This window comes from Heloderma suspectum, chromosome 3 (assembly GCF_057233095.1).
Source record: "Heloderma suspectum isolate Gila_16-S chromosome 3, 16-S_ref, whole genome shotgun sequence".
In the NCBI taxonomy this organism is placed as follows: domain Eukaryota; kingdom Metazoa; phylum Chordata; class Lepidosauria; order Squamata; family Helodermatidae; genus Heloderma; species Heloderma suspectum.
Genome location: NC_139460.1, coordinates 292,698,935 through 292,717,831, shown reverse-complemented (window position 1 = coordinate 292,717,831; position 18,897 = coordinate 292,698,935). Strand labels below are relative to the sequence as shown.

The 18,897-nt window shown below is 40.2% G+C and overlaps 1 protein-coding gene across 1 annotated transcript in view; it reads right to left on the bottom strand.

The window, feature by feature from the left end:
• Positions 1–18,897, bottom strand: part of MED12L (mediator complex subunit 12L) — a 262,912-nt gene that overhangs the window by 26,827 nt on the left and 217,188 nt on the right. Inside the window, exons 27-36 of the mRNA XM_084847292.1 lie at positions 16,784–16,972; positions 14,989–15,063; positions 14,687–14,877; positions 13,882–14,043; positions 11,484–11,595; positions 9,410–9,499; positions 4,898–5,007; positions 4,140–4,275; positions 3,458–3,619; positions 1,258–1,626 (exon numbers count right to left, since the gene is read on the bottom strand). Of these exons, the coding sequence (XP_084703418.1) occupies positions 1,258–1,626; positions 3,458–3,619; positions 4,140–4,275; positions 4,898–5,007; positions 9,410–9,499; positions 11,484–11,595; positions 13,882–14,043; positions 14,687–14,877; positions 14,989–15,063; positions 16,784–16,972 (1,596 nt within the window). The remainder of the gene's footprint in view (positions 1–1,257; positions 1,627–3,457; positions 3,620–4,139; positions 4,276–4,897; positions 5,008–9,409; positions 9,500–11,483; positions 11,596–13,881; positions 14,044–14,686; positions 14,878–14,988; positions 15,064–16,783; positions 16,973–18,897) is intronic.

Here is an 18,897-nt window from a genome sequence, read left to right as displayed (position 1 = left end):
TGTCTGCTTGTTGTGTTTTTATGTTTTTAAACTTTGTATACTGTATCTTTAATGGTTTTTAATCTTTGTAAACTGCCCAGAGAGCTTCAGCTATGGGGTAGTATAAAAATGTAATAAATAAAAATAGTAATAGTAATAGTAATAATAATAGTAATCTCCCATCAGCTCCAGCCAGCAAGGCCAATGGGGAAGGTGAGAGCCATACTTCAAAACATCTGGAGGGCACCAGGTTGGGAAAGGCTGAACTAAGCAATGGAAGGAATGGACATCTGAATGTTCATCACTGACCATTAATACACATGTTGATACATTCTTGAGAACAAGGATAAAAACCCATTGGAATATTAGCACATTGATTTAATTAACTTCTTTATGGGGCTTTAAGTACAAGTATAGCCATGAGAACCATAGGCATAGTTATGGGGACGAGTTGGGGAATGGAACCTATTGGTGCCTTTGCAGAAAAATCAGTGTTTTTATTATCCTGCTTGAAGGTGTTAGGAATGACGGGTGCATCACTGACACTAGCTCCCCACACTTCTACAAAAATGAGAGAAAGAACTGCAAACCACTGTACCAAGTCAACTGGGCTGACCAAGGATTACCTCTACCACTGTGAGTCCTGAAGGGACTATGAAGGTAGGCAAGGAAGGAACAATGGCTCTCAATCTGTATGTATTGGCTCCGGAAACTATTCAAGATGGAACTATGCAACAAAACAATGCCATGGTTTCTCTCATGTCAAGCATACATCTGGTTCTAGAAGGAATAGAAGAGCCTGCTCCTGACATAGTAGGATATTATTTTCAACATATACTTCCTACCAAATGAAATACCATCATCTCTTCCAGGACAGTTATCTAGAAATAAAGCAACCCATATGTTTGGTTGCAGGCCATTGTTTGAAAACATACAATGAAGCCACTTTGATGAAACTAAGCAGGCCAGGGTCGGGTCTGTGTCTGATACAAAGGTAGCCTGGGAACCTGACGTACACTACTACAAGCTCCATAGCAGAAAGGCAGCATATACATTGGGGCAGGGAGGGGGAGAATCATACATGATTTCCAGTATTATACAAGAACATCACATTCTCATTAATTGATCTGACCTATTGGGTGCTTCAAACTTTCAATTTAATATTGCATTTGATGGGTATTTTTATAAGAATCCTCTGCGTAGCTACAGAAGGAAATTTTCAAATCTGAAATACAATCAGGTTTTCTCCATTTCATGCCATACATTTTAATGACTTACATCAGTTCTGGAAGTTGATTTTGTCTTTCTTTTCCTGCCTTTTCCCTTCTTTTCTTCATCTGTTGAAGGTTTTCCCTGATCTGACAGCTCTGCTGACTTTCTTTCTGGTTCCTGAGATGCAGGGCTAGTGGGTTCTTCTTCCTCCTCCTCCTCTTCAGGAGGAAGAGGTAAAGGTTCGAGGTAGTAACTTCGTGGCTTGGGTTTAGGATGTGTGTGATAAAGGAGGAGGTGTTGTTGCTCCTCATATTTTATAACTTTCCTATCAATGCGGACAGTTCCAAACCAAGCCCAGGAGAGTGGAGCAGGATTCTTGTTACCCTCAAATAAATCCCATGGGGATACTTTCTGTTTAGTTGAGACCTGAAGCCCCTGTTTCAACATTTAAAGTGACATTTTTATTTGTCATATTTTTATCCTTTATATAAACTTCAAGTGGCCTACAATACAATTGCAGCATATAGAATAATATGAACCGAATATCAACTATTAAAACAGTGATGCATAGAAAAGTCAGACGGAGGTATCAGTAATATAAGATTTCATGTATTGGTTCTGTGATATTTCAGATGTGAAATAGATGGAAGTATATATAAAGACCGGGTGGAATAGGTCACAGAATAAAACAACAAATAATCTTTGCACCTTAGGGCGCAATCCTATGCAAGTTTAGACAGAAAAAGTCCTACAAAATGCTAGCTGGGGAATGCTGGGAGTTGTAGGACTATTTTCTGTCTAAACATGCATAGGATTGCACCTTAAAGATTTATTGTGGCATAAGCACTCGTGGCATAACACCAGAAGCATGAAGTGTTATCCACAGTTGGCAGATGTAAACAGACAGACAGGTATAGAGGAAAACATATCTGTAAACAGTGAAGCTAAATGTTCATGGAACACAAGAGGTACAGTTTGTGATGAACAGCAGCATTGGGTGATAACCTTTAAGCTTCACATGGAATTGTCACAGACTGTTTTTCTTGCATTTCATGAGCATTTAGCCCCACTGGTTGTGTGCATGTGTGTGTGTGTGTGTATATATTCACTCAGTTTCAGTGAGAAAGAGCTGCACTTTGAGGATAAACCATACATTTGATGAAGTGGGTTCTAATCAATAAAAACATATGCCTCAATAAATCTGCTAGTCTTTTACAATACTCTTTTGTTGTTTTTTCTGCAAGAAACTACCAAAATTAACCCTCTGGAAACTGTTATGATGCAAAAACAAAGCAAATAAATATTTCAGTGCTAAACTGCAAAATCCAATTACCAATCTATATACAAAACACTAGTAGTGGTTGCATTAGAGCTGATTGAAAAAAAAAGATATGTATATTTCGTTTCCAACAAATTTCAGAAAGTATCTACAATTTATTGCATTCCAAAATGTGTTCCCTGATCTCCAGTTTCTGATGTTAAAACCTAAATCCTAACACCTCTGCACCAACACTGTCCAGATTTAAAAACTAAGTAAAAGATATGGTTGTTCTAATATGTTATATAGGAAAGCCCAAAAATTAATGCCATGCAGCATATTCTTCAGAAATAAAGCTCATACATTCTCCCTGAATTCCCCAAATATTGTTTTGAGTCAGTCTCCACCTTAAATCATAAACGTCTGATGTCCCTTCTTACATTTCAAGAAAACTTGCAAGCTCTACACAAATGTTAAGCATTGCTATTATTATGAATATTTTTGCAGTTTTATTAATAGAAGCCTCATTATTAATTCACTTTGATTTTCTAGAAAGAGCAGATTATTGTTTCTTTGGTTTGCACAACATGATGGAACTTCTAGATATCAGAATCTAATATAAATACTTAAGGAACAATAATAGTTTCTTATGCGCTAAGAAAACATTCATATGGTATAAAGTTGCCTATGTGGTACCCACGGACACCAATGCACCCTTAGACATATGCCAGGGGCAGGCAACATATCTGGTACTAAAGGGTAGAAGCAATTGCCACTAAAGATTGCGCTGCTCTAACTACAGTTGCAGTACGTTGGGAACAAGTCTTAAGTAACTGGGGAATGCCTCTAACAATTGACAGAATAAAGTGTTACCTGCCATGATCTTGTGCTTTATGGAAATATATGCATTGAACTGATTAAAGGGCTACTATGTAATCTTTTGACTGTCATATGCATGAGAAAGTTGGTACATAAGCAATGTCTTAAAAGTTAAGTGTTTATTCTTGCCTGTTTCTTATCTATGGAGTCAAATCCAGCAATTTTGTTTCCCTTTGTATCAATTAGTGATCCCATAGGCTCACAAGCAATAATGTCACACATCTGTTTAGGCAAGGGTAGAAGCTGACGAACTTTGTCAATACTTTCTGAACACTTATCTCCTAGTTCTTTCTACAAGGAAAAAAAGAAGTACAAATGTAAAAATAAAAAAAGCATTTCACAATTCTAGACCAGAAAAGTTTCAGATGAATCATTTCCTTGTACTTCTACTAATTTCATTCAAGACTTTCAGCACACCCTTAAACGTGCTTTGTAAGCTACTCCTCATCTCCAACCTTCCTGGAACAAAAAAGTCTAACTTGTTTAAGTTTGGGATGTGAGACATATATCTATTCACTATTCTAGACCCTTTGGCCCAATGTAGATACAACAGTGCTGATGCCCTAACCAAAGTTAAAAGATGATAGTGAGTTACAGACTCATGCAATCCCACCTCCTCCCATCTCTCATGGGGGCATGTTCCCAATTTCTTAATCAGGTCAGTACACTTTATGTCCTATTTTTAAAAATTCTGTCTTATTATTGCACAAATCCCTCAATTACACCTGCTTTACAAACGGAAGGCATCAGAAAGAAGTTTTGGAACATCATTTAACAAAAACAGATTTCAGAAATTAGATGGGAAACTTACTTTGAGCTTTTTCACCAAATTCATGTATGCTCTTTTGTTCTCTTCAGATCCCATTTGGGATGCATTTGATAGATCAGAAGCTAAAGTTCCATTAATCAGCACACTGAGCATGTCAAGTACAGTTGTGAATAATTCACTAAGAGGGCCAAAAAAAAAAAATAAGCATTGAGTTAAACTCTCAAGACCAATATTGGTTCTTCCAGTTATTCGAATGTTTAAAATTCTCTTTGGAATATCATACAATCCATGACCATAGCATCTCAAAGAATGAGGCAGGCCTCCAGGGGAAAGCAGAGGCAACTGCTACTGCAGATGCAAGATACCCAGTTTGATAACCTGGTTTGTGGGAGTCTGTCAAATGAGATGGTGGTAAAGTATCAACCCTACCCCACCTGCAATTTTGCTTCATGGTGGTACTTTTCATGGGTTATCAAGCCTGCAGGCCAGCATGGCTTTTTACCTTTGATTTTCCTTGATCCAACTGAGGACAAAACTAAGCCACCACCAGGCAACCCACATTTGTTTCTTTGGCTGTGTTTGAGGAAGCCCCCAGTAAGTTTGTCCTTGACCCAAGGAGGATCACTAAGTCAAAATTCTGGGAAATTTCAACTGAAATGAATATGTCAGAAATTAAAGTTATAGCAAAAACCCACTTGCACCCATTTGTGCAAAATTCACTGGCATCTTTAGCCTTGCATATACTAACATGTTGCTATTTAACAAGTTAAAGGCTATTATACATAACAATGTAGACATACTTATTGGTTTGCATATCAACTGTTCCAGATGTTATTATCTGAAGGAGCAAAAGTGCCCAGTCTGTGGTCCACTGTGTACTTCTCTGCACTGTGTCAAACATTCCTCCCACCTAAAATGTAAACCATATAGGGAGGAAAAATAACAATAAGCAAGATAGGCCAAGTGCATTGTGCTATTCTTTATTCATGCTTATTGCCTAATTGCATGAATACTTAATAAGTTCCTTTTGGTAACTTACTTGGGCGACTATACTGCATCCTGCACATGTGGAGACCAGAGTTCCAAGCAGCTCCTGCCACAACTCTAGTATAGCCTTCCTTCCCATCCCAGATGCCCTCTATGCCTGAGGGTATGCTGCTGTGATGAAGGCAGCCAGTCACCTGGAAGCCAAGGTCCCTCCTGCACTTCCCTTTACATAACCAGCAGCCTGTTGTTTCTCCAGAACACATCACATAATAGACTACTCTAAGGAGAAGGAGTGGGTGCACACAAAGGACCTGGGCAAAAGCAGGCTGAAACATGAGAGGAGGTAGGAGCTTGTATTTAAATGGCTGGTAGCCTGCTGCATTGCACTGTGTCCTGGATAGTTGCTCTGCATGATAGAAGAGGGGAGATGATACTAGAACCCTGGGAGAAAGTTCTCTGACCCTGCTCTCTTTGTCTAGTGGTGCAGGATCACAACCTTGTCGTTCTCTCACATCAAGTACTTGCCGTGCTACCTAAATGTTCTGTCAGTTGAACAAGTTCTCCCTTTTTAAGCTGCAATATGTAATTTTTAAAATTAACACAGGAAGAATTCTGTAAGCAAGCATTAGTGGTAGCTCCCCAAGCAAAAGGTGGACCTCAAACATACAAAAGATAGAAGATGGGGGTACGGCTACCCTTGAAAGACCAGGTCCGCAGCCTGGGGGGTCATTTTGGACTCCCAGCTGTCTATGGAGGCTCAGGTGTTGGCTGTGAGCCGGACAGCGCTGTAACAACTCCATCTGATACGGCGGCTGCGCCCCTTCCTTCCCGACCATCTGCTCCCATCGGTAGTATATGCCCTGGTCTCCTCTCGTTTAGACTACTGTAATGCGCTCTATGTGGGGTTACCCTTGAAGACGGTTCGGAAGCTGCAGCTGGTACAGAATGCGGCGGCTCGCCTGATTAAAGGCAGCCGCTGGCGAGATCACATCACTCCAGTGCTGAAGGAGTTGCACTGGTTACCAGTTGTTTTCCAGGCCAAATTCAAGGTGTTGGTTTTGACCTTTAAAACCCTACATGGTTCTGGCCCAGCCTATCTTAAGGAACGCCTCCAACAACACCAGACAGGCCGCTTAACAAGATCAGCCTCGGATGGCCTTCTCTCTGTCCCATCAGCCAGGACAGCTAGACTGGTGGGGACGAGGGAGAGGGCCTTTTCTGTGGTGGCCCCCACTCTGTGGAACTCCCTCCCTAGGGAACTCTGCCATGCCCCCTCTTTAATGAGATTCCGTCGTGCATTAAGAATGTGGTTGTTCAGGCAGGCATTTGGGGTGGGTTAGGGTATTTTAGAAAATGTTTTTACTGTAGAATTTTATTGTTTTAAACTGTTTTATTGTACGCTGTACATCGCCCAGAGTGGCTGGGTGACCAGCCAGATGGGCGATTAATAAATTTAATAAGAAATAAAATAAATTTTAAAAAATGACAATCCATACCCACTAACAATGCATATGAATGTCTTCCTCCACATGCATTCGCTGTAACCCAGACTTTCTAAAACATGTGCTTCAGCTTTAATGTGCTTCAGCTTTAATTCAGATCTCAGTTTCCCTCACTTTACCAAATTTACAGTACTTGACCAAATCAACCACAGATAGTTGGGTGATGAAATATTGGTTTACAGTGGGACAGTTTGCCTCAAAGTCATAAGGTTAGCAGGTTATAAGGAGCCATTCTATGACTCTGTGTACACCAAATAAGTTCAAGTATACAGACAAGTGTCTCAGGAAATTATATGCATGTAAAAGAACAATAATGTTACCGAAGAAGGGTCAGAGTGGCAATCATCAGTAATAAGAATAAAAACATATTTTCACTTGAGCCACAAATATTTATATAGGCATTGGGACTACCTCAATATACTCAGCAGAAATGATGTGATCTCGTTTTTCCTAGAGTGTACCACATGAAATTGTAGGAGGAAGATAATATTTAAATACTTCTTCCACACTCAAAAAGCTCAGTGTGCATTAAAACAAAAACTGGCATGTAGGGGAAAAGGCTAGTCTATAATCTTTCTCTCTGACGTGTTACGTTTTCTACATGCAGGGAAGGCAAATGTGTGATAGTGTTTTCTCGATCTGTAGTTTGAAAGCTATGTTTCAGGAAAAATGGCACCATTTGATCCTGCTGCATGTGTAGATTTTCTGTGAGATCTAGTAGAATGGTCTGTAATATTATATCTACATAGCAAGTTAGCACTGGATAGCGTACCTTGCTATTACTTTCTTTACCATATCCACCACCAGCTTGTCACAGCTGAATCTAAGGGTAACTGAAACTATTGCATGTAATGAAACATTTGCCTCATACTAAATACTAATCTTTCCAGTATCTACCTTGCCTCCTTTCAAAATTCTTGTTTGTACTTTAAATTATTCTTAATACATGATACACTAATAACCACTAATAACTCAGCTGCTGGTAGACAGATATAATCTGCCACCTAGTATTGCTAATGGAGACTTTATCTAAGTTAGGCTGTCAGATTCATGTTTGGGGAAGTCTTACTTCAATACCTATTGAAGTCTATAACTGCTGATCTGAACAAGAAAGCTGACATCCTCATTTCTTCATGGGGTTGGTGTTAGACTACAGGCGTTATTTTATTTGTGGACTTCTCCATTTTAAACTGCCTTGCTGACTCTAGATAATATGTTTTATGCTGTGCTAATCACTTCTTGGGAATTACAATGCCCTTTGCTCTTTCATCCTGGAGATAGAAGGTTTTAAAACTAAAGCAAGATAGAAAACTCCCATCTACCAAGGAACTCAGTATTGTCTATTTGACTGTCAGATCTCCAAGGTCTCCAGCATAGGTCTTTCCCACCACCTTCAACTTGATCCTTTTAACTGCTTGCCAGGTTTTGAATCGGGACCTTTCTGAATGCAAAGCACTACCACTGATCTCTATCACTGAGCTATGTTCCCGTCTCTTATGATTTATCAAAGCTGAATCAGTAATCTAACATAGTACATTCCACTGGAATTCAAGCTCAAATGATTAATTATATCCATGTCTCTGAGATGTGCCACAATGTCCCAAATTATTCAAAAGTTATCTGTGTTACACTCCGCAATTTGTTTCTGCAACTAAATTTGCATCGCAAGAGTGAAATCTAAAGTCTCCAATATCTAAAAACTCCATGTTGCTAAAACTTGTTCCACAGCAATGGGAAAGAGCACAGAACTTATTTGGTGAAGGAACTGTCCTTCAGTCTCCTGCCCGTGATCTTTTTTATTTCATACAATTTGTCCCTTATTTTTTATCACCATCTAAGATATGAATGATAAGAAGAAAAGATGGAGCTAAAGGAAAAAAGGGGTGGGGGAAGAAGAGGCTGAGGCAGGATATGTCAAATAAGTACTCTGGGGTGGGGTGTCATATGCTGGTTCTGCCCCTTTACCACTGCTGCCAGCTATGTAATTATTTTTATAAATATGTTTTCAAATATCTTATTTATTTATTTATTTATTTATTTATTTATTTATTTCTATATTACTCAACAGCCGAAGCTCTCTGGGCGGTTCACAAAAATTAAAAACACAAGGATAGATAGCATAGCTAGGAGCAGGAACCACATCTGTGGAGGATAACCTTGCAACAACTTTGATACTATTGCAGCACCTGGCAAAGACCTTTTCTTTTGCCATGGCTTTGTGTCATCTAATGTAAGCTGGCTGTAGGCTTTGTTTTTACCTGTCCTGCTGAATTTTGTGGTTTGTTTTTTTCCTGCTCCATTCTGCTGTTCCATCTCTGTAGTTATTTTTAGTTTTATTGTTTTATATATATTGTTTTTATCATTCCAAGCCTATATTTCCAGTACCAATTATTTACTGTCTTCAAAGGTATGAAACAGAAAGCTCTAAAATGGTATTTAGAAGAGCTAAAGAGAGCCTAGTGTGGTGTTGTGGTTACAGTATTGGACTGGGAGACCCAGGTTCAAGTCTTCACTCAGCCATGAGCTCACTAGGTGACTTTGGGTCAGTCACTGACCCTTGCCCTAGCCTACCTCTCAGATTTGTTGTGAGGATAAAATGGCATGGAGGAGGACCATGTAAGCAACCTTGGGTTCCTTGGAGGAAAAGGCAGGATATAAATGTAACTCATAAATAAATAAACACAGTAAAGTACAATAATAAGGTTTAAGAAAAGAGGTGCAATTTAATGTAATAAATGACATTCTCTTCTAAGCGGCCCGATAAATTTTGACTGAGGGGCAGCATTAAAATATTCCTAATAAATAAATGTGCCTTTTTCTTACCAAATTAAGACGAAGTTGCAAGGCTTCATGCATCATTTGTCTAGTTTTAACATCATCCTGGTATCGTTCTTCCTTCCAGTTGCTTAATATCTAGGAACAAAAATGTGATTAACACAAGTGTGTTTATTTTAAAACCTTTACATTACCTATTCCTGCTTAACATTTTTTGATACAGAACATCTTTTTTTACCCGCTTCTATGGAAAGCTTCTCACAAATTTTGTTCATTGTTACATTTCTGCTTGCTTTGATTTGCTTCCCTTCCACTCTTCTTGCCCACTTTAACTGAAGCATTCACCTATAGAAAGTAATTCCAAAACTTTTAAAAATTTTATTCTGAATTTACATTGGTGGCATTCTTCAAAGAAAGAGTTTTTCTGTCAGTTAAAAGAGTAATTTCTTGCATCCATGATATCCTCAGGGTGCAACTCAACACATGCATGGGGTTCCCACCATTGCCTACAAGAAGTAATTACTTTCCATTATACACAAAAATTCCTTTCTTTTTGTTTTTGTTTTGCTTTTGTTTTGTTTGATAGACAAGAAAGAGAAACCTCTAAATTGTACTCTAAAGATAGTACTTCTTTCAGTGGCTGTTAATATTTCTACAGATTAGAAATAAAGTTGCAAGCATAGTAAGTTAAGAAATATATCAGATCAAGGTGAAAGCCTAGAAGAACTGAAAGTAAAAGAGGAGGAAGGATTAAAGGCAGCCAAAGTAGAAATGGAGAAAAAGTGTCAGGTAATGGAGTAGTTGGAGACTGAATCGAAAACAAATTGTTACATGGACACAAATGATTACTACTGGATACTGGATGCTGGACTAATTCATACATCACTATAGTGATATAGGAGCTGCTTTCCATGCTGTGGTCTCATAATACTCTAGTAACATCTAGATGCAGGAACCATATGAGTAGGGCAAAGAATAAGATTCCCTCCCTGTTCAACAGAGCTCTTCCTGGGGACTGGCTGAAGAAACAACATAATTCACCCCGTCCACAAAGTTACTCCATCTGGCCGTTACTAGGGTGGCCACAGGAGTATACCAAAGGGAGGTGTCACGATAGCAGCATAATTAAGCACTGAAACAAAGGATCAAATGATAGCCATGCTACATTCCGCCATCTTCTCAACTAACTCCCAAATCTTAAACAAATCAAGTGGAAATAAATTCTATTAAAATCAACAGGATGTATTTCCATTTTAGCTCCGGTCTACACATCCATCAGAATGAGGTAGGAATGAGGTGGTAGACTCAGGTTTCAGGTGGTTCTTGCATGTAGAAAATTATTCCTGAATGCAGAAATCTAGTGAAAGGGAACAGGTTGGGCTATAACCTTTCCTCCCTGTAGTAGTCTGTTTTTTCTTGCAGGGATTGTTTGTTTGTTGTTGTTGTTTTAGATTGGGGAGCATTCAGAATTGATACCTGTACGATCTGCAGTTTGAAAGAGTATTGTCTTTTCTACCAGAATTCTACCATCTCATTCAGTTGGATGTGTAGAACAGACTTTAATGTGCCTTTACGTGCAGCTTTAGGCCAAGATGTGAAAAACCATACAACGAACTCTGTGAGCCAAATGGGTTTTGGACTTCATTTTCTCAAAAAGCAGTTCTCCGTACCACATGGTTCACCATTGTTGGACTGAGAGAAGTTTCAAGAGCAGATACATGCTATGGCATGGGAGACTAGTGTTCAAAGAAAAATAAATGCAAACTACTGAATGCCATAAGCTCTTGGGCTCACCTCCAATGACTCCTTGGGACCTGGTCTTAGCACCTGGCAAGCCCAATCTTAGTACAAAAAGGCACTGCAGGCCTAGTTTATGGAATGGGCCATTCTGGGACTAGTAACTGCTTCTATCCCTGCTTCAGCAAAATTTGCTCATTTCCTTAAAACACAAAAATGTGAGGGAGGTTTTTTGTTTGTTTTCAAATTGAATAAGCCTTCCATTATTTCTCTTCATTTATTTTCCTGAAACTGACATGGATATGGTTTCCCATATCTGCCTGGGCCCATTAGTATAATTGATTTTCGTCAGGTGCAGAGCACAGAATCATCTGCTTATTTTTACCTGATTAACTTGATTTTGTAGAGATGTTAGAAGCCCTTCTCGCTGCTCATCCTGTCCCTTAAGGCAAGTAAGTACCAAAGAAAGGAAAGGTTGCTGACTCAAAAGAGACATGCTTTAAAAGAGGCAGAGACAAGATTCAATTAGTAGTGTTATTCTGATACTTCCTGTCTCCAGTCCCTTCCTTCCCTTTGTCTACACTTTCCCTAGAAGGGTTTTCTTATGTATGCCTCACTGATGCTTTGGGAAGTGAAAGCCTTACAAGCCAAAAGCAAAATGTTGGGCCAGAACAGCCTTCCCCACCCTGGTGCCATCCAGATGTGTTGGACTGCAACTCCCATCATTCCCAGCCAACATGGCCAATGGCCATGTACACTGCTATCTGGGAATTATGGGACTTACAGTCCAACACATCTAGAGGACACTAGGCTGGGGAAGGCAGAGATTTTTGAACCATGGAGTTCTAGGACGCTCTCAATTGGAAGATCAGGAGCAGCTGCCACAATATGTGGTGATGGCCTTTACTTCAGATGGCTTTCAAGGCAGGTTAGACAATTCATGGAGGAAAATTCTGTCGGTAGCTGCTAGCCACAATGACTACATGCACACTCCAGATTTCACAGCCAGGGCCCCTCAATACCTGCTGCTAGAAAGCAACAGCAGGAGAATGGCTGGTGCCTTCAGGTCCTGCTTGTTAGCTTCCCAGAGGCATATGGTTGGACACTGTGAGAAACAAGATGCTGAGCTAGATGCACCATGAGTCAGATCCAGCAAGGCTCTTCTTATGTTCTTATGGCAGGCAAAGTTCTCCAAAAGAGAAGTTCCTCTATCATTACTGATAATCTTCTGCAATAAGGAGCAGTGGAGGAATTCTGCAAATGTTCTATAGGTGACCTATGTATGCAAAATGCACCTTAAAATGTACCCAAGAATCCTCTGCAATGTGCAGGAGTTACTTGCCAAGCAAATAAATGCAGAAAAGGTTTCGAGGGGATAGGAAGATCAAAAACCACTGGATTAGGCCAATGGTTTAATACCAGCCAATCCATTAATGGAAATGTCTGATGCCTTTTTTCTCTGACAGCTTCTTGTGACACGGCAAAGCATGTGCCTCACTTCCTGTCTCATCAGAAATAGAATTCTCACACCCATTTGTCCTTTGAGGTAAGCAAGCTGTCCCACACAGGATCTTTTATAGTTCCCTATGGAGGAAGATGTGCAAGTTCTCCTTTGTATAAGGCAGAGAACTGCAAGACGCGTGTGTTCCCTGCTTTTGTGTGGCACTTTCATAGCAGCTGTGAATTTAAGGGTGGGAGGAGTGAAATACTCCAATCCTATTCAGCTTAATAGGAAATATAAGGTACTGCAATTTTAAGGACTTCTGGAATGTACAGCAGGGGATATCTTCCAGTCTTGCTAATTAATCAAAGTATAATATTTTGTTAAGTAAGAACTAGTTGAAGGCAGATTAATATTAACAAAGTTAAAAGGAAGTATGATTTGAATTCTCAAACATGAAGTGGGATATGCAGGGTAAAAGAAAGGAAAGAAGGAAAAGGGTAATTTTTTGAGGAAGGCTTTTGAATTTAGACAAGCAAATTCATGCAAAGAACCTGAAATGCTGTAGTATTTTCCAGTGAAATACCATGGTTTTGATTCTAATGTATGTATTCATATACACATCTGGGCTAGACCAGGCCTAACCAAGCATTTCTTGACACCTAATCAAAATTCCACATGTAAAAATAGATATTTTATTTGAGATGAGAACCAGCTATATTGTAAACATTGAGCCTTTGTTTTGGAAATGATGGGTAAAATAAGTGTAGATTTACTTCTACTTTCATAAATTATAGGACAAATGCTTGGCTTTAAAAAAAATGTGATGTTTCCAGAGCAATACTGGGGACATTAAAGGAAAAATCATTTTACTTAAGAATGCATTGTGTTAGCTTTTTTTCTAAACACATCCAAAATATAACTTCTCTCTCCTGGAATAACATTTTGGGGAAAAAATTACTAGGGCAGCTCTCCCCAATATGGTGCCTTCCAGATGTTTTGGACTACAACTCCCATTAAGTCCCCATCAGCATGAACAATGGTCAGAGAGTTGCAGTCCAAAACATTTGGAGGGCAACACGTTAGTAAGATTTCTGTTGCAACAAAATCTTCATTGTATGACATATAGGTTCTGATTTTAGAAAACCCTAAATAATAATCTGAACAACATGGTAGGGTTTTCAATACCAACCCCACCCCCCACCCCCACCTGCACAAACACAGCTTCTGATTTTACAGTGCCAGAATTTTGATTATCAGTTGCTGTAACAACTCTCTAGCCAGTCTCTGCATCAGATATTCTCATCATACGGTGCAGCAATTTCCCCCCAATCATTTCTACCTCTTTTGTTTTTGCCTGTCTCTCTCCTTCTTTGAGGATGATCCCAAATGCTGGCCTTTCTCTAGCTCTTCTCCAGCTGCTTTCAAGACTCTGCCCTGAACAGAGGTAGGCAGCTTTGCAATCAAGGGAGCCACTAACCACACACCTTGTCGTTCAGAAGAACTAAAAGCATGAAACATACAAGACATTTCAAGCAGAATGTTATTCAATATTGCCAGTATTTTCTTTCAGAGTAAAATATCTATCTATCTATCTATCTATCTATCTATCTATCTATCTCTATATATGTGTGTGATGTTTTTAACAACTTGCTTAAAACAAGGCACTTAGATTTAAGCCAATACAGTTCCAATCAGATCAATAAATAATTAAAACAGCTTTAATTGAAGTCCTCCTTTGGTTTAAATGAGCTGCCATTTGGAGTCCAACATCCCAGTCCAAAGTTCTGTGGGTGCACAGAGCTCCTGCACGGGGAGAAATTTCCATTCATTGCAGCTGAAAGACCCATGTTCATATTCCTTGGTGTGTATAGAATCACTATATTATAATGGATAATCAAGTGAATAGAGAAATTCTCACATGGAAAGAAACTCTGCATGCACTGGAGCTCTGTGCTCAGAATAAATCACTGGACTAGGAAGATTGTTTCTGATCATGGAATGTTGGCTTTTGGATTCTTCGAATTAACACAATTATGATTAAAACCCATCCAGGAGCAACATCCATGTTTATGCCTCTCTGAAGTACTCCTGTAAAAATAAACGTACATAATTTCAACATTATCTATTCAGACTGAGTACATTACCTTAGGAATGTCTTTTTACTGTTCTGCCTTGTAATATGTGTGTCAGCATTTCCAACAGAGCTTAGATTGAAGAGGCCTATACCAGAGTTAGAAGAGTTATTGTTTAGATCAGCGGATTGCTGAAACACCTCTATTGTCGCCTTTGCAATATTATCCAACAAGCTGTTCATTTCAGCCACAGACCCAGAACCCTACAGTGAAACACAAGTAAACTAGCACATTCATGATATGTTTGTTCATTCACTAGGTTAATTTTTTAAACATACTTCACTGAATAAAAAAGCACATAAGGAAATACTCACAGGCTCCTTCATGCACTGTTTGATCATCAGCTGGAGTTCTAACCATGACTGCCTGAGAATCCACTGGTCCAGATTCTGTGCCAAAAAAGGTGATAACATTTTAATGTACTAGTACTACGTTTAAAAATAATTGTTTTGACACTGAACATGGCACATGGTTTCACTCTATTTGTTTGCATCATATCAAATTGTTCTACATGCACACTGGGTGTGGCTCATCTTGATAATTCTTGCTGCCTGTTTGTTTGTTTGTTTACAATATTTATATACTGCTCCACATCAGAAGATTTCAGAGCGGTGAATAACATGGTAAAAGAATAAAACAGCAGGTTAAAAGAGTTAAAACATTTTAAAAAAATGTTTTAATGCATCACTGTGGATTGGATCGGGGGCGGGGGGGTGGGTGGAGAGAAAGGTCCCTGCCTTGGAGAAGGATCTAAACCCGATTAATTTTTTTCCCCTTAAATCTAGCTTTTGGTTGAAGAAGGCATTTGACTAAGGACTAAGCTATATGTCAAGGGTTGGCAAGGTAGGGGGCCAAGAAAGGTGTCTGGGGGTGCACTAGTGCCCATGGGTACCACATTGCCTACCTCTACAATATGCCATGCCTGACACAAGGGGCAGAAGCGAAGGAGGTGCTTACACCCTTGCCAATTCTCTTGCGCCCTGCAGACTTTGTTGCAGAAGAGGTGTGTCCTGCTGATTCCATTGCGTGAGCAAGACCCCCGCTTGCACAAGAGAGATTTAGCACTTCCTAGAGGAAGCCCTTTAACAAGTGGAAATACTTGTTTCTCGCTAGGGACAGGTCAAGCCCTTATGCGAGCTCCGCTGACCTACCCCATTCCAGAAACGGGCATTTTCGCTCATTTCCTGTTGCCCCCAGAAACGCTAAATCTTTGGTCCGCAAGCAGTCAGCACTGCTTGTGGACAGGAACTGGTGGGGCTTAAGAGAATCAGTGGGGATGTAAGCATCCTGTTGGAGTCTGCCCAAGGCTACCACTAGTCATGGCATATCCATGTAGAGTTCTGTAACCCTCCTGCACAATCTGTAGGATCTCTTACCCTGTGCTATGATGTCATCACATTGTGCATTTCTCGGCCCCCACTAGCAGAACCCAATAAGGTGGAGGGGAGAAAATTGCACAACAGGCAACTGAGGGAGGTGGGGTTCACACAGCCCCCCATTTGTTAAAATAACATGTGAGGGGTTTGTGGTGCTGCATTGGCCAGTCCCACCTGCCACACATTCGGCATGAGTAAAAAGGGGCCCTTAAGTGCACACTGGAATATGAACTTGAGCACACTCCGGGAGAGAGCGCAGGACAGGAAGGCCTGGCGTGCTATGGTCCATGGAGTCACGAAGAGTCGGACACGACTGAACGACTGAACAACAACAAGTGCACACTGACATATGTGTGGAACTCCTCCACCCAATGGGAGGGATCCCAATTGGCTCAGGATCCTCTTTCCACAGAGGAGCTCGAGTTGTGTATGTTAGCACATGCATAGAGTCCCTCCTTATGCATGGCCAGAATGCGCCTTGGCGGCAGGAGGGACATGGTTATGTGGGGTGTGGCCCCACCATCTATTTTGTCCTTTAATGTTGCATGATATATACACAGGGGTAAGTGATCATTTCACTTTGATAATTAAAACTCTATCGCTGTTTAATAACAATTATCACATATTTTCCCAATGCATGTACTTGACAAAGACAGAGACAGCAAAAACAACACAGAACTGAAAGAAAATCAAATACGAAGCTTTACTTCAATGACATTTTATATTTGGTTACCTGAAGAATGCGTTTGATGTGTTGCCTTTGAGGATTGTCACCCTCTGCACATTCTTTAACACCATGAGGATAACAAATAAGCTGCAACAATTTCTGCGCCTGCTTGTTTGAAAGAACTGGGTCCAGGATAAGATCTTTATCAGTACACAGCCTTTCAGGTTCTTTCAAGCAGTGTTCTCCCACCCATTCCTATCAAAGAGATGGATTGATAACAACTGTTAATACATAGCAAAACTGATGTTTTTGCATTTTGAATGCATAATGAAAATGTAAAAATTTTCAGGAACAGTCGAAATCATACAAGACAATGCAAAGCACTGTGAAGAAATTACATTGCATTAAGTAAATTGATTCCAATTCCACTATGCAAAAATATCAACCAAGGAAAAATTAATTTTCACACAAACATTCATAAAGATACAAGACGGAAATGTTCCAATATGTTTCATAGTTTGGAATGCAAATACCATTATATGTTGTTTTTCTTTTCTTAGAAAATCTTTAAAACCAAATATTCACATGTTTATGAGCACCTCTTGCCATGGAATAAAATTAGGGATGCATACGCTGCCTTTTCTTCATCCTAAAAGGGGGCAGGACTTTGTGCATCTTCTAAATCACTGCACACAAATGATTTGAAGATGTTTAGGAAGCACCTGCAGCTGCCAGTACTAACTCCACCTTTCCCTTCCTGAAGCAAATAAACTTATATTTGGGTTAGCAAAATGGGGAGTAGCAGCTGAAGACATCTTCAAGATCAGGAAAATATGACAGGGACTCCCAAGTCCAAGGATCCACCTGCAGGAAAGTGACACTGAAGCCCATGAGTCTTTCTGCTTTGGTAGAACAGTATGTACAGCTGTTGTATGCATGATTCCTGCCAAGGAAGAAGGCTGATGAGGCATAATAATGGTAGCTTGTCAGGAATCATGCCTCATTAAAGGTGCCTCTGCTTCCTCTACATTCCTCCTACCCCAAGGTAAGCTGCTGGGAAGGCTTGGGGCAGGGGCAGGGGAGGCAGAAGCTCATAGGATCAGGACAAACACAGCCCTGTTTGCTCTGCTCATAGCCAACTGCGTGCAGGGCTGTGTTCAACCCAATCCTGCTCGCAATGGCACTTGATCAAGTGTTTACAAGTGTCCTTGATTAAATGATCATGGCACCCTGAAGAAAATTGCGACACTGAACCAAATTTTCAGGAGGAATGGGAAAGTTCCAGCTGCAGCAACAACTTTAGTCATTGTACATCAGTTCAAGAAGAACTTCATGGCACAAGAAGTAACTGAGATCACAACCACTCACTGGGCATTCCCGTCTCTCCAGACATTTGAGTGTGGGCACAAAGTGTGCATAGGGACCATGCACATAGTGACCTGGTTCACACAATATAAGCCACAGTGGATTGTCGCCGTAGGTTATTTCAGGGTAGCTTGTCATGATGTCCGATCCTGGAGCATTTTTTTTCATCATTGGTTGCTTTCCATAAACAAGCTGCCCCAAGAACCCATGCCTTAACGTTGAGTTATTGAGGGTAGCTTGTCATGACGTCCGAACCCAGCATGGCAACTTTATCATGGGTTGTCAGGAATGCCTAGGGAGCTGCCTGGCAAAATCAGCAAACCTCCCTGCCACTCCACACGATCTTGCTAGTGCTGCCGCCAGCCTCCCTTATCTCTTATCAGTGCCCTCCACCCCATGCTCCTAAAAATCGAGAAGGACATCAGAGAGTGCCCCAAATGAGTTCACAATCACTATTATTATTGTTGTTGTTGTCGGACTTGCACAAGTGCACACATTCAGAAGTCTGAAGCTATGAAATTTGTGTAATTTTCCCCTCTTCTTTACTGCTCTGTCATGTAATTTGCACATATTACCAATCTTACTCACTGCTCTGCCTTGAAATTTACATATATTTACCAATCCACCTCACTTGTCAGCCTCGGAATTTGAATATCTTTACCGATCCACCTCACCCCTGCTCTGCCTTGAAATGTGCATATCTTTACCTTGAAATTAGCATATCTTTACTGATCCCCCTCACTCCCTGCTCTCCCTTGAAATTTGCATATCTTTACAGATTCACCTCACTGCTCTACCTGGAAATTTGTGTATCT